This window comes from Drosophila santomea, chromosome 2R (genome assembly GCF_016746245.2).
Source record: "Drosophila santomea strain STO CAGO 1482 chromosome 2R, Prin_Dsan_1.1, whole genome shotgun sequence".
Lineage (NCBI taxonomy): Eukaryota > Metazoa > Arthropoda > Insecta > Diptera > Drosophilidae > Drosophila > Drosophila santomea.
This window is the reverse complement of record NC_053017.2, coordinates 14887452-14900366: the sequence shown is the minus strand read 5'-3', so window position 1 is coordinate 14900366 and position 12915 is coordinate 14887452. Positions and strand designations below refer to the sequence as shown.

General features: G+C 42.7%; 1 protein-coding gene across 4 annotated transcripts in view; it reads left to right on the top strand.

The window, feature by feature from the left end:
* Window positions 1-12915, top strand: part of LOC120444368 (potassium voltage-gated channel subfamily H member 8) — a 150903-nt gene that overhangs the window by 48014 nt on the left and 89974 nt on the right. For 3 of the 4 annotated variants that reach the window (XM_039623971.1, XM_039623973.2, XM_039623972.2), the window contains 2 exons: window positions 230-354; window positions 1989-4842. In XM_039623971.1, coding sequence (XP_039479905.1) covers window positions 230-354; window positions 1989-3788 — 1925 coding nt within the window. In that variant the 3' untranslated portion in view covers window positions 3789-4842. Of the gene's footprint in view, window positions 1-229; window positions 355-1988; window positions 4843-12915 lie in introns of those variants that run through there. The other variant, XM_039623975.2, reaches the window with a different exon arrangement.

The window sequence follows — 12915 nt, the reverse complement described above, 5'->3', positions numbered from 1 at the left end:
AGTTCATTCGCTTCTGAAAACCATTTGCACTTGGGCCAAGACAGTGAGGCGGCAGTCATCTGGTTGTTTATTCATTCATGGCAGGCAGTGTCATCAACTTGAGCAGGGCCATCAAGTTCTAGTAGACGAACTTGGCCTGGCCCAGACAAATGCCAGGCTCTATTTTTATGCTCATTGATTCTGTATAGTGGCGAAGTGCTGACCTTTTTCTCTCCTCTCCTCTCAACAGGTAAGGGTGACCTGGTGGGCTCCGACATCAATGTGCACCTGGTGGCCACCAGCAATGGCCAGATGACTGCCACCACCAACAGTGCTGGCCAGGATGTTGTCGTCCGCAGCAGCAGCGACATTAAGGTAAGGTTGTGCTGCTCCCCCAACACTGAAATCCATCGGCAGCTTTATGGACTGGGCTGTGCAGTAATTAAATTCAACTTATTTTTACACCGGCAACTCAGGGCCGCACGTGAATGGAATGCATTCATATGATAGTGTGCTGGGGAGCTCTGAATCGTTTCCGGGCAGGAGAATTTCATATTTCAATGAGATGTAGTTACGTTAAGTTAAGGAAAATAGTTTCGAAAACCTACTAAGTATTTAGTATACAATTCCTAAATACCTTGTAACCTAACATTCAAGAAAGCCCAGTGGCTGTCTGTAGCTTGTTTTTCTTAATTCCGGGTAAATGGCCGAATAAAACAGCTTAATTGCCGCTTGAGCCGTTAGTTGCCGAGTATTTAATTATTTTTTTTATCATAGTCTGGAGTTTTTTATCATAGTCTGGAGTTCTTTAAGGATTAGGCCAGTTGCAATTTCAGGCTGTTCGTCGTAAACTTTATCTCATTCCCCACAGCGGCAGCGATTTCGAGAGGCAGAACCAAGAGGTTTCAAGATGAGTGCACAGCAGTTTGAATTTCGGCTGGCATACCGGGTTTTTCATTTTTCACTTTTTTTTTTGTTTTTGTTTTCTCTTTGCAAAAGTCAATGGGGCTTGAGAGACGAGTGAGTTTGGGTATCCTTCTAACCGCGTTTAGGATTTCTCGTTTACTCTTACTAATTATGGCAATAATCTTGGGGCGGTTCAGGTTTCAAGAGCTTCACGCCTAATTAATTGCCATAAACTCTTGTCTGGCAATTGGAGGCCACTCCCCTTTTTGCGCTCCTTTGGGTGGTAATAATTAAGCGAGGAATTTCCAATTTTATTGTCGCTTAATTAGTTGCGGAATGTGTTTAATTTATGCATAGTTTGCCCACGGACAATTTCTGTATTTGTATCTCCTTTGTCTCTCGCTCATTGTTGGTTGTTTGCCTTAATGTTTGTGTTTGCCTTTACCTTTTGCTTTTATCTCGTGTTTATTTGCATGTCTGCCTTGCCGGAATAAAGTGCACACATTTTCCTCCTTGTATCGCCATTCCGGCAAACAAGGCGGCACACGGGGCGTATGAGTGATACTTCACTCCGCGTGTTTGCGTTTGCGAGTGTGTATGTATGTATGTGCGTTTGCGTTTGTGGGTGAGAGGCAGTGTGTAAACGCCAAGATGGCGCACTCGAGTATGTAAAGAAGACGCCAAGGCGTCAACATCGCCAAGTGCGGCTTCTTGAAGAGCATGCAATCAACTGTAGAGTACCCTATAATAAGAAATTTGCAGAGCTCAAAATTATAACTTCACTTTTCTTTTACCAGCAGCCTAGTTTTCTAGATATTGTAATTGAAACTATAGTACATTTCACATAAACTGATTTATGACATAATCATCATTTATAATAGTTCATATAACCCTGTGCTACCCTAGGCTACACGCCGTTTACATGGCGTTTTAGCTTTTTCATGTTGTTCATGGGCGCAAACACCAGCTGCCACGCCCCCTGCCCCCGCCCCGCCCCGCCCAAAGTGCATAATCGTTTAACGCCAAAACGACCTTTGACGCACTTGCCAGGGTTTATAATTTAACTTACATGTTTTTCCGTATTTTCACTCCATATTTTCCAGGCGCTAACCTACTGTGATCTGAAGTGCATCCACATGGGTGGTCTGGTTGAAGTACTCCGCTTGTATCCGGAGTATCAGCAGCAGTTCGCCAACGATATTCAGCACGATCTCACCTGCAATTTGAGGGAGGGCTACGAGAACCAGGACTCCGATATTGGGCCCTCATTTCCCCTGCCCAGCATCAGTGAGGATGATGAAAATCGCGAGGAGGCCGAGGAAGGTGGCAAGGGGGAGAAGGAAAATGGTGGAGGACCACCTAGTGGTGCTTCTCCGCTGCACAACCTAAGCAATTCTCCGCTGCATCCAGCACGATCTCCGCTCCTGGGCATGGGAAGTCCCAGGAACCAGAGGCTCCACCAGCGGGGAAGATCTCTGATCACGCTAAGGGAAACGAACAAGAGGCATAGGACGCTGAATGCAGCTTGTAGTTTGGATCGCGGTTCCTTTGAGGAACCTGAACCGCCGGAGGAGGAGCAACAGTCGGGCGGTAAAAGGCCATCGTTGGAGCGCCTGGACTCTCAGGTGTCCACGCTGCACCAGGATGTGGCCCAACTGAGTGCGGAAGTTCGTAATGCCATCAGCGCCCTGCAGGAAATGACATTCACATCGAATGCCATGGCCTCGCACAGTTCGCTCAAGTTCCCACCAGCAAGATCTATACCCAACATCAGTGGAGTGGCGGCCACAAGATCTGGAGTTGCGGTGGAGCATGGCTTGATGGGCGGCGTTTTGGCAGCCGCTGAACTGGCAGCGATGCAACGTAGTTCATCACATCCTCCCGAGGTTTGGGGCAGGGATGTCCAACTGCCCACTAGTAATACGGCCAGCTCGAAAACACCCTCACCTGTGGAACCCAAGAAGAGCACGACCAGCAGGAGCAGTCAAACGGACTTTTATCGCATAGACTTCCCCACCTTTGAGCGATTCGTTTTGGCCAATCCGCGTCTGGTCTTGGGACTTCTGGGCATTGAACCCGCCATCAAAAACGAAATGGATCTGCTGCAGCAAAAGCAAACGCTGCAGATATCACCTTTGAATACGATAGATGAGTGTGTCACGCCGTCGGATCCCAACTTGGCCAGTTCCAAGGAGAAGCTGATCACAACATCAACAGTTCAGACACCTGGTCGCATTTACCCGCCGCTGGATGACGAGAACTCCAATGACTTTCGCTGGACAATGAAGCACTCGGCCAGTCATCATAGCTGCTGCAAGAGCACCGATGCTTTGCTGAGTCCAGAGGACCAGCCCCAGGTTTCCATACTACCAGTGGAGGCAACTCCTGCGCCGCCAGTCCAGGAAATGAGATCCACGAAGAGAAGCATACGAAAAAGCACGAGTGGCAGCAACTCCAGCTTGTCCAGCAGCAGTTCGAGCTCCAACAGCTGCCTGGTGTCCCAGAGCACGGGCAACTTGACCACCACGAACGCCTCGGTGCACTGCAGCAACAGCTGCCAGAGTGTCGCTAGTGTGGCGACCACGAGGAGGGCCTCCTGGAAGCTGCAGCACTCGAGGAGCGGGGAATATCGCAGATTATCCGAGGCCACGGCCGAGTACTCCCCACCTGCCAAGACACCGCTTCCTGTGGCGGGCGTGAGCTACGGCGGCGATGAGGAGGAGAGTGTGGAGCTCCTGGGTCCTCGACGGAACTCCAGACCCATCCTGCTGGGCGTAAGCCAGAATCAGGGTCAGGGACAAGCTATGAATTTCCGCTTCTCGGCGGGGGATGCCGATAAGCTGGAGAAGGGTCTGCGTGGACTGCCCTCCACTCGCTCCCTCAGAGATCCGAGTAGCAAGTAAGCAGCCTCCAAAGGAAACCAAAAAGGAGCCATTCACATGCAGAGCGCCGTTCGTGATTTATGTCCTAATTAATACTGAAACAGAAAGACGCTTGTACATTTAATATCTCTAAGATACCCACACGAGTTTGGTTGTTCATCTGTATCCCCGTACGTTTATCGAGAATACCTTCACATATTGTAAAGCATATCAGACAAGCCAGAAGTATTTGACAAGCCTAAAAGTTATTTTTGTAAGGCTCAGCTGTTAAACGGAGATGATTGTTTATTCTTTTGGTAGCGAATAAGCAAAGATACACCCACTCAGAATACATGGAAACATATGTCAGCGGAAGTACAAAGCCTATAGACCTCCGACTTAAGATAAATACGAGTAAGAGTACATCTTGCCTAGCAACTATATATCAAAAATGGTGAAATGTTAGTTAAGTTACACCAGCCTGGAATTTTCTGTTTCAATAATGTGATGCATGACATTGTGTTTGGATCTGTTGGATCTGACACACCTTTTTGGAGATTTAGGAGCCATATTCATACAATAGTAAAATTGCTACTAAATTTGTGACAGATGTGGGAGTTCTCCATTAATCTAAGAACTGGAATTTAAGCATAGTTAGGCAAGCTCAATGACAGGAATATCAAACGGGGATGCCACAGATTCGTAGAGACTTAAGCAGTAAATTCATTCTAGTCACTGGGACATGAGTTAACCTAGATTATTACCTAAGATAATCGACAATCGTGTGCTACATATATCGAATGGATAGAGTTCCACTTCAAAAGTGAGATCTCGGGCATTTGACTAAAAAGTAATTTGTGATTCCAAGCGAGAAGGCAGCTCAACTCTCAGCTTGATTCCGTGTTGATAAGTTGGCTAACACAAAAAAAAAAACAAAAACAAAGTTATCAACTAAACTGTGTAAATTTCTGAAATCCCACATATATCCTGAGTGTATATATAGGGTGTTTTTTTTAGAGGTATAGAACTTTAAATTGCAATAAAACAACGATGGATTATTCGATTGACATGAATTTTATTGACATGAAAGATAATCTTGTGGCATTACATTTTAAATATGATTTCTGGCATATGACCGCCACGGCTGGCTCGGATGTAGTCCAATCTGGACGTCCAATTTGCAATGACTTTTTCCAACATTTGGCCGTATATCGGCAATAACACGGCGAATGTTGTCTTCCAAATGGTTTAGCGTTTGTGGCTTATCCGCATAGACCAATGACTTTACATAGCCCCACAAAAAGTAGTCTAGCGGTGTTAAATCACAAGATCTTGGAGGCTTATGAAAAATCGGGAACAACAGCAATCTCGTTTTGGGCCCATTCGACGAATCTACGCCTTGCTTGATGATCGTTTGGTTTCAATTCTTGCACGAGTTGGATTTTGTAAGCACGCATGACGAATTGCCAAACCAAACTGAGAATAAATCACTTGACAGCTGTTAAATCGGTCGCCATCTTGAACAGTAATGCCAACTTAAAGTTCTATACCTCTAAAAAAAACACCCGTTAGTATATATGGTATGTGTATATTTGCTCCCGAACACCTTATAAAGACTTGAGCTTCATTCTATCCTTGATGTAAGCATCCTATGATAATAAGTTTTATATGTGTTTAGATGGATACATATTTTAGCCATAATGAAGCGGAATTATTCAATTGAGAATCTAATAAACGTTTTTAAATGTTTTAAACTTAATGTTATCGAGACTATATACTTGTATGTATTATATGTGTAGTTATACATCTAAAGCATAAAAGGATATTCGATACTTCAGCAAACAATAAACTTGATGTGACACACTAAACAACCACCAACCAATTTTTTCTCAGTGCTGGATTTGGCGTTGTGGTTACTCCGATTTTCCAACTTTTGGTTTTCCACCTTCGCCCGATGACTGCGTGATTTTCCCATTGACATCAATGGCGCTGCTTTAATGCGCTTAATTCAATTGGTCGATTGGTATCGTCCCATTGCCATAATCTGGTAACTTGACTGGCAAGTTTTTGTGCGTCAAGTTCGCGTGTCAATTGGGGTCTTTAGCCCTCGTATTCAGTCTCCTTCTGCTGAAAGAGATAAGCGCATTAAATGATCAGATATCAAGAAAAATATCAGCTTTTGGGACGGTTCCAAATATTATAATGGGTTGACATAAGTTAGGTAGAGCATAGATTATTTTTAAATCCAGATATAAAATGATTACCTTGAAGGTAAATGTAAGCTATATATTTTTAGGTCCATGTATATTATACGTAGGTATTCTACAAGTCAGCACTGCTACATTCTACATTTATAATTATATGTTATGTATAGAAAGCTTTGGACTAAAATTGAACTAACTAAAACTAACAAATACTTAAACCACATTTATATAAATATTAGTTTATAAATCTCAATTCCAAAAGTAAAATAATCATTTTAATATGTAAAAGAACTCTATACCATGTAGAATATACAATATTTTTACATGTACGTGTTCTCATGAACTTCCAAAGCTTACTTCCTGAAGTAGAGGCAACTAGAAACTGCTTCCTTTAAAGCTAATTTTCGAACCTCGTGGAACTCACTTCATAGCTTAGAATCCTATAGCTTTTACTGCAAAATTAGGTGCCTGTCGCAACTGAAATCCTTTTTGTAGGAAGCTTTCAACGACATGCTCGAAATCCAAAAAATCAGAATGATTAGCTTTAAAATGTGCTTATCATATGCCAAAGTGCACAGAAGAAATTATTTTTTGCACTGGCGGTGGGGCTCTAATTAGCTCAGAGACTCATTAATGCAGCCATTATCACAAAAATAATTTATTTAAAAACTTTGCCGAACATTTTGCGCTGATAGAAACGCTTTTGTGCGTAGTGGTTGCGCGGGGGGAGGGGGCAGCATAAGGATAGGAGAGCAAAATGAATGTTAATAACTTGAAACTATTATCAAACTCATTGCGGTGTGTTTTCCCAGTCTCATTTTTAGTTTCAGTTTCAGCTTCATTTTGCTTCTTTTCTTGGGCACGACAAGAAAAACTACTCGAGCAAAGAAACTAAGCTAACTACTGCTATTTTTTCACTGTTATTGCGGTCGCAATGGCACAAATGCCTCACTGGGCATCCATAAAAGAGCATGAAAGTGGGCAAAAGTTTTACACAAAACTTCGCAAGGATTGTCAACTGGCGATGGGTGGGATAGTTGCCATTGGAGCTTAGAAATTGTCGCTTAATAAGATGCGCTTAAATTGCCCCGATCGAAATCATTGGCGCTGCCCGAAATGCGTTGGGAAATGCTTCCCAACGTGGACTATCTGTAAGTGTATATTGTTTTAATTAGGATCGCAGACATCGCTGGCAATTAGAGTGGTGGCGGCGGAGGGGTGAAGGGTGGGACATCCGCTTAATTACGCCAAAACAAATTGGTCCAAACGCACGCACTCTGATTTCAAATTTCGCATAGCCGACATCTGAATGGGTGTGCGATTTCGATGCAGTAATTGACGAAATTCATGCGACCAGTTGGCCATACAAGCAGAACAAAGGCTATTGATCGCACACAGATACGCCGCAAATATTCCGCACACAGATACGCACGCATACATGTGCAGCATAAGGATAAAGTCATAAGCGTGCAGTAAATTGTGCTGCAATTTTGGTAAAAACAATACCAGTTTGCTGCAAAAAAGTTGAACCACTTCTCTCAAAATTTAATTGAACTTCCGCTGGCATCTTTAAGGGAACACAAAATTGCTGGAACTCACATTTTAATCAACCAGTTTGAGTAGAAAACTTTAAATAAACAAGGGGAAAATAAAACAAACTATGCAACATTTAGAAGGCTGCTGTGTTACTCGGTTAGTTTACTGCATTTTTTTTCTTACCTTTTTAATCACTGAATAATGAAGTTTTAACTTTCTATTCTCAAGTAAATTTTAGAGCTTAGTTACACAAAAAGTCTGCTAGAATTTCAAAAATACAAACAATAAAATGTGCTTCTATTGTGTTGGACTATATCTATTATGGCATTTTTTATTGTTTCTCAATGGAGCTCAGTAAATTGCTAAAACGTTTCGAGTATTCCGCCCACTACCGGTTTTTAGTTTATTTACGAGGCTAGTTACGCCTGCCAGGCAATCGCTTTCGAGCCGATTATATATTTATGTCCTAAATTCGAAATCAATCGAAAACTCACTACCGCTGGAAGCTGGAGCTGAAGCATCCAAATGCTCCAATAATTTCTAATTTATTTTAAGTAAAAGGGCCGAGGCAAAGGAACATAAAGCAAATTACCAAACGCAATCGATGAAGCGGCACAACAAGCCACGGGCCACGGGCCACTGCTAAAAAGTGGGCTGGGTGAAAACTTTTGCACCAAATAAAGAAAATGAATGCCTATCGGTGTGAGTTAAGTATGTGTGTGTGTGTGTGTGTGCATTGGTGTAGGTGCAGTGGGTGCTGGAGGAGGAGGTAAGCTGGCTAGCAGCACAAGTTCACCACTAAAATTCAATTGAACTGCAGCAGTAGCAGTCATCATGCAGCTTCCTCTCAGCGGATGCACTGACAGAAATGCTAGTAAATGAGACTTAGTAACATAGAACATATATTAAGGAATAATCGTAAGTTAACACAATACTAGTAGAATTATTATAACAATTTTCTAAGGAATCAATCTTAATAATATAGCTACTTTTTAATACTATTAATTATATTTTTAGCTTGGCAATATGAATTTATTTTCTGTGCAAGGCAGTGGAGGCCAACAGGAATCAATCTTAATAATACAGCTACTTTTTAATACTATTAATTATATTTTTAGCTTGGCAATATGAATTTATTTTCGGTGCAAGGCAGTGGAGGCCAACAGCTGAATGGCCTGAGGAAATATGTGCTGCACTTTAAACGCATTCGAAAGAAAAGTCAGCAAGTCAGTAAGTCAGCCGCGACTTGCGATGGCCATAGCCATATACGTCGACTGGGGACCGTCAATTGCCGATGGCCAATAGCGGATGGCCGACAGGAGTTGGCCCTAATGTGCGGTTCATTACGCAGGGCTGACCGCACTGCTGCCGCTGCTGGGGAAAACACAGCCTTGTCGTAATCGTATTAAAAGGATTCAGGGGAGTAATTAGCAAAGCAGGAGAGCAGCAAAGCGACACCCGGCTCATTGAAGCGTTCTGGCCAACGTTGACAAGTGGACAGCGTTTGATTAGCTAATGGGATTCCGCTCCAGTTGCATCCGCCAAAACCCGCGGCACTCATTCATTGCGAAAAAAAAATCCCTCAATTGCCCGTACAGGTAACAAAGCGGGCAAGTTTCACTCAGTTGCCTGTTTTTTTTTTTTATTTTTACGCTGTGCTACCAACTTTTTGCAACTTTTGTGGCAACTTTTTGCCACATACACTCGACAAAGGGTAGGGGGAGGGGGTGTGCACAGGAAATGAGTGACTGTACGAGAGTGGTAGCAATTTTTACAAAAGCGCCAAAAGTTCACCTTTAGACTCTTTGTCATGCGAAATGCCACACCCCCCTCGCCACCGCCCCTCATTTCAGCATTATTCGGCGAAGGCTCAAGTTTATGGCATGCACAAAGCATTCAGTTAATACGCACTTAATAGTCAGGTCATAAATTTTAAATACTGCTAAATGGCCGCCCCAAGAAATGTGTTCGAGTGTGCTTATATTAATGCCCAGATATGTAAAGCAAAGCATGCATACAAAATCCACACGCGAACACATACATTTATCATTCCCAGCCCGATTATCGTCTTTTACAACCAAGACAAAATATTAGTAGCGGATAAGTGGGCTAAATCTGAGATACTTGAAGAAAAACTACTGGAAATTCAAGCATTATGAAAATATTTATGTATTTTAATAGATGATGATTTAATATGGAATTTTAGACCTAAGAGTGACTGTAATTTTTCTAACACACCTGATAAAATTTATGCACACATAACCGAGATGAAAATGTAGGAAGCCACTTTGCAATAGAAATATCGACTTCTACGAAAAGTAATAAGAAAGTTTTTCGAATTTTTGCAGTTTCTGTTCTAACGAGTTACATGGAAATCGGAGTGATGTTACCAAAGTAGATCCACCCACTTCGTAGGGTTCTTTGGCTTGTCAGCCAACTGTAAGTACTCGAAATTACAGTTTTCAATTACCAAACGTTTAGTTGTCGCTGCGACCTTGTGTGCAGTTGATGCTGGCAGTTAAAGTTCGCCATCCTTTGGGGGCAAGGATTTTATTGCTTGTCTCAAAGTTTTCGCTCGCCCTGTTTTACGACTTTGTCTAGCAACATTTTTGCACGAGTGTATTTATGGGGCAAGTGTCACCCGCAAATGCAGGCCACACCCACCAACCACCCACACATTCCACGGAGTTCGCCAACTTCGACGAGCGCATAAAAATGATGAGTTATTTGTTTTTTAGTGCATAATTTATGAGTTAAATGAGTTTTTCATATGCGAACGCGTGGCTGACAGTATTCGTTATGGCTCTGGGCGTTGTTCTACAGATTTGTCAGTGGCACACAGAAGAAATGGAGCAACGGGGAGCTCCCAAATCTTCGTATCCCATACGCCCATTCACCCATTCACCCATACACCAAATTCACCCACAAACATGCATGTTGGCTGTCTTTTTATTTATGACTTTTACGCGTGAAACTTCATTCGAAAGCGTTTAAGTGGAAGCACACACAAAAAGATTTCCTCAACCAGGACTTGGCAAACTTTTGTTGCGCCACGCACACCAATTCACACGAGTGCAGACAAAAAAAAAATATGAATAAATAAGCAAATTAAAAATCTTTTGAAATTTGCGTGCTGGCCTCTAATCAACTTGACACAGTTTAATTAATGTTATTAGCATTTGTTCTAAAGCGCGAAAGTAAAACATGTGTAAATTATATTTCTCAAAATTGAAAGCAATTTACTAACATTAAAAATTCATTATTAAATGACCATATTGTGTTAATGTTTTTGTAGGCTGGCCCAAACATGTGATTGTTTTTTGTCAATCGAATTTTCTTTGACTGCACACACACACACATACACAGTCGCGTGTGCGGCACTTAAACATGCTCTTTGTGGCTTGACTTGATGGCACGTTTATCATGCAAATTGCGCCTAATTGTCCGGAATGGGTTCTCCTCAAACTTAAGCATATTTTGCCGCTTCGAACTTGCTTTGTCGCCGAAAGCGATAAAAGCAGCCTATGGCAAACCGAAATATTACCAATTTCGAGCAAACAATTTTCAACGCAGCTTAGCAGGCATTCTGATTTAATTGTTTTTGTGTGCTCCTCAAAGCCCCTCACCCCCATCCCCTCCCCACCCAAAAAAAAATAACTCACCCTTTTTTTTATATGCTTCTCTTGTCTGCTTTATTTACCGAACTGAGCCCGCTTTGCCTCTGTTTAACTGGCGCCCAAGTGGGGGCATTAAATTTTAACGGTAAATGCGCGAAAAGCGTCGCAACTTTAAATGAATTGTTTGGGCGCGAATCCCTTTTTTTTTGTTTTCATTTTTGGGGCTGGGATTGGGGTCCGGTCCTAAGTCCTGGCCGAGGTCCTGGTCGAGGTCCTGCTCCCTGCTCCGTGGGTCCATGTAAATTAGAAGCGGCTTTGTTTTCGACCAGCTTTTTGTTCCTGCTCAATTTTTGTTTGTCTGACTTGCTTTTATTTTGTTTGCATACTCTTACCGAGGGCGAAGTCATTTTGTCGAGCTGTTTGCAGTGGAGGTGCTAAATATTTGATTAACAACTATTAATTAACTACCTTGATTACATTGCAGTCAAGTTACGCATTACAAGGTTCCCATGAAAAGTATGTCCTTTATTGCAAGGAAACTAAGCTCTTGCGATAAAGATTACTCTACAGAAATGAAACATTATAGCTTTCCTATTATTAACTTTCTTAGATTAACTCTTTCACCTTGGAATTGTAATATCAAATATCAGACTGGAAAAGGAATACAACAAAGAAATGAACCAGTTGAATCGCATGTCATCGAATGTTCCTGAAGAGTATTTCAGATACGACTTTCCATTTGAAATTAGAATTGCTGTTTTTTTTTCTTTTTCACTCTTTACAGCGCTAGATGTTGTTTGTTGTTGCTGCCTGTGCCTGCTCTGTTGCCGATTGCTTTGGCCTCTGGCAACGCTTGGCTGATGAATCTGGTCCCCAATCTCGGGCATGAGGTGGATCCCGTATCCGCACCATTCGCCGGGTAGCGTTGCTGTCCCGAAATGTTTCCGGCTGGTGTCAGGCCATCAATCTGACCTGCGGCACCGCAATGTCCCGCAATGGCGAAGATTCAGATACAGATGCAGAGATACAGATACAGATACAGATACAGATACGGTGGCCGCCGTTGGCCTCTAATTTAAAAACTCTTTTACGCCGTCTCGCCTCAAGTGCGCTGCCGCCCAATAATGTGAATTTTATGTAATTGAAGTGGCAGCTGCTGCTGCTGCTGCTGCTGCTGGGGCAAAAAGCAGTGGAAAAAAGGAGCTTTGGAAAAACACGTTGAGAAATGTAATAGCATAACTCTTTGGCAGCTTAGGTTGGCTCTTCCCCAATGCCCAATGCCCGATGCCCTTTGCTCTTTGCGCTTTCTGCTGGAAAAGCCCGAGGCATTTTAGCCAATGTGACAAACTGTGCTGCGTTGCATGAAAAAAGGGGTGGTGGGCGGAAAATGGCGGGGGGGGGGGGAAAACTTTACTGTGGTGGCCACTGAATGCGGTTTAATGATCTGGGTCCTTGGGGATCAAAAGGCGAGGGAGCTATCGAATTCATTTCATTGCCTTCCACTTGCAATTATTCTAGCCCGGTTAGCGTAATAATTTATTGGCTGGCACATTCCATTCAATGTGCCGGATTTCCATGCATAATTAGCCATATATTTCGCTATCGAGGGCATCAAATATTTGTTAATTGTGCAGGAGTGGCATTTAATTTATTACGTTTGATGAACTCCTTACAATAATCGAATACAAAACTCTTAATTGCCTACTGTGCTTAGAAGTTCAATGTGTAAAAGAATGGTAAGCTCTCAATAATCCACATTTTCCTTTCCCATAACCGAATTTCTACGCATGGCATAACCCATTCACACCCATT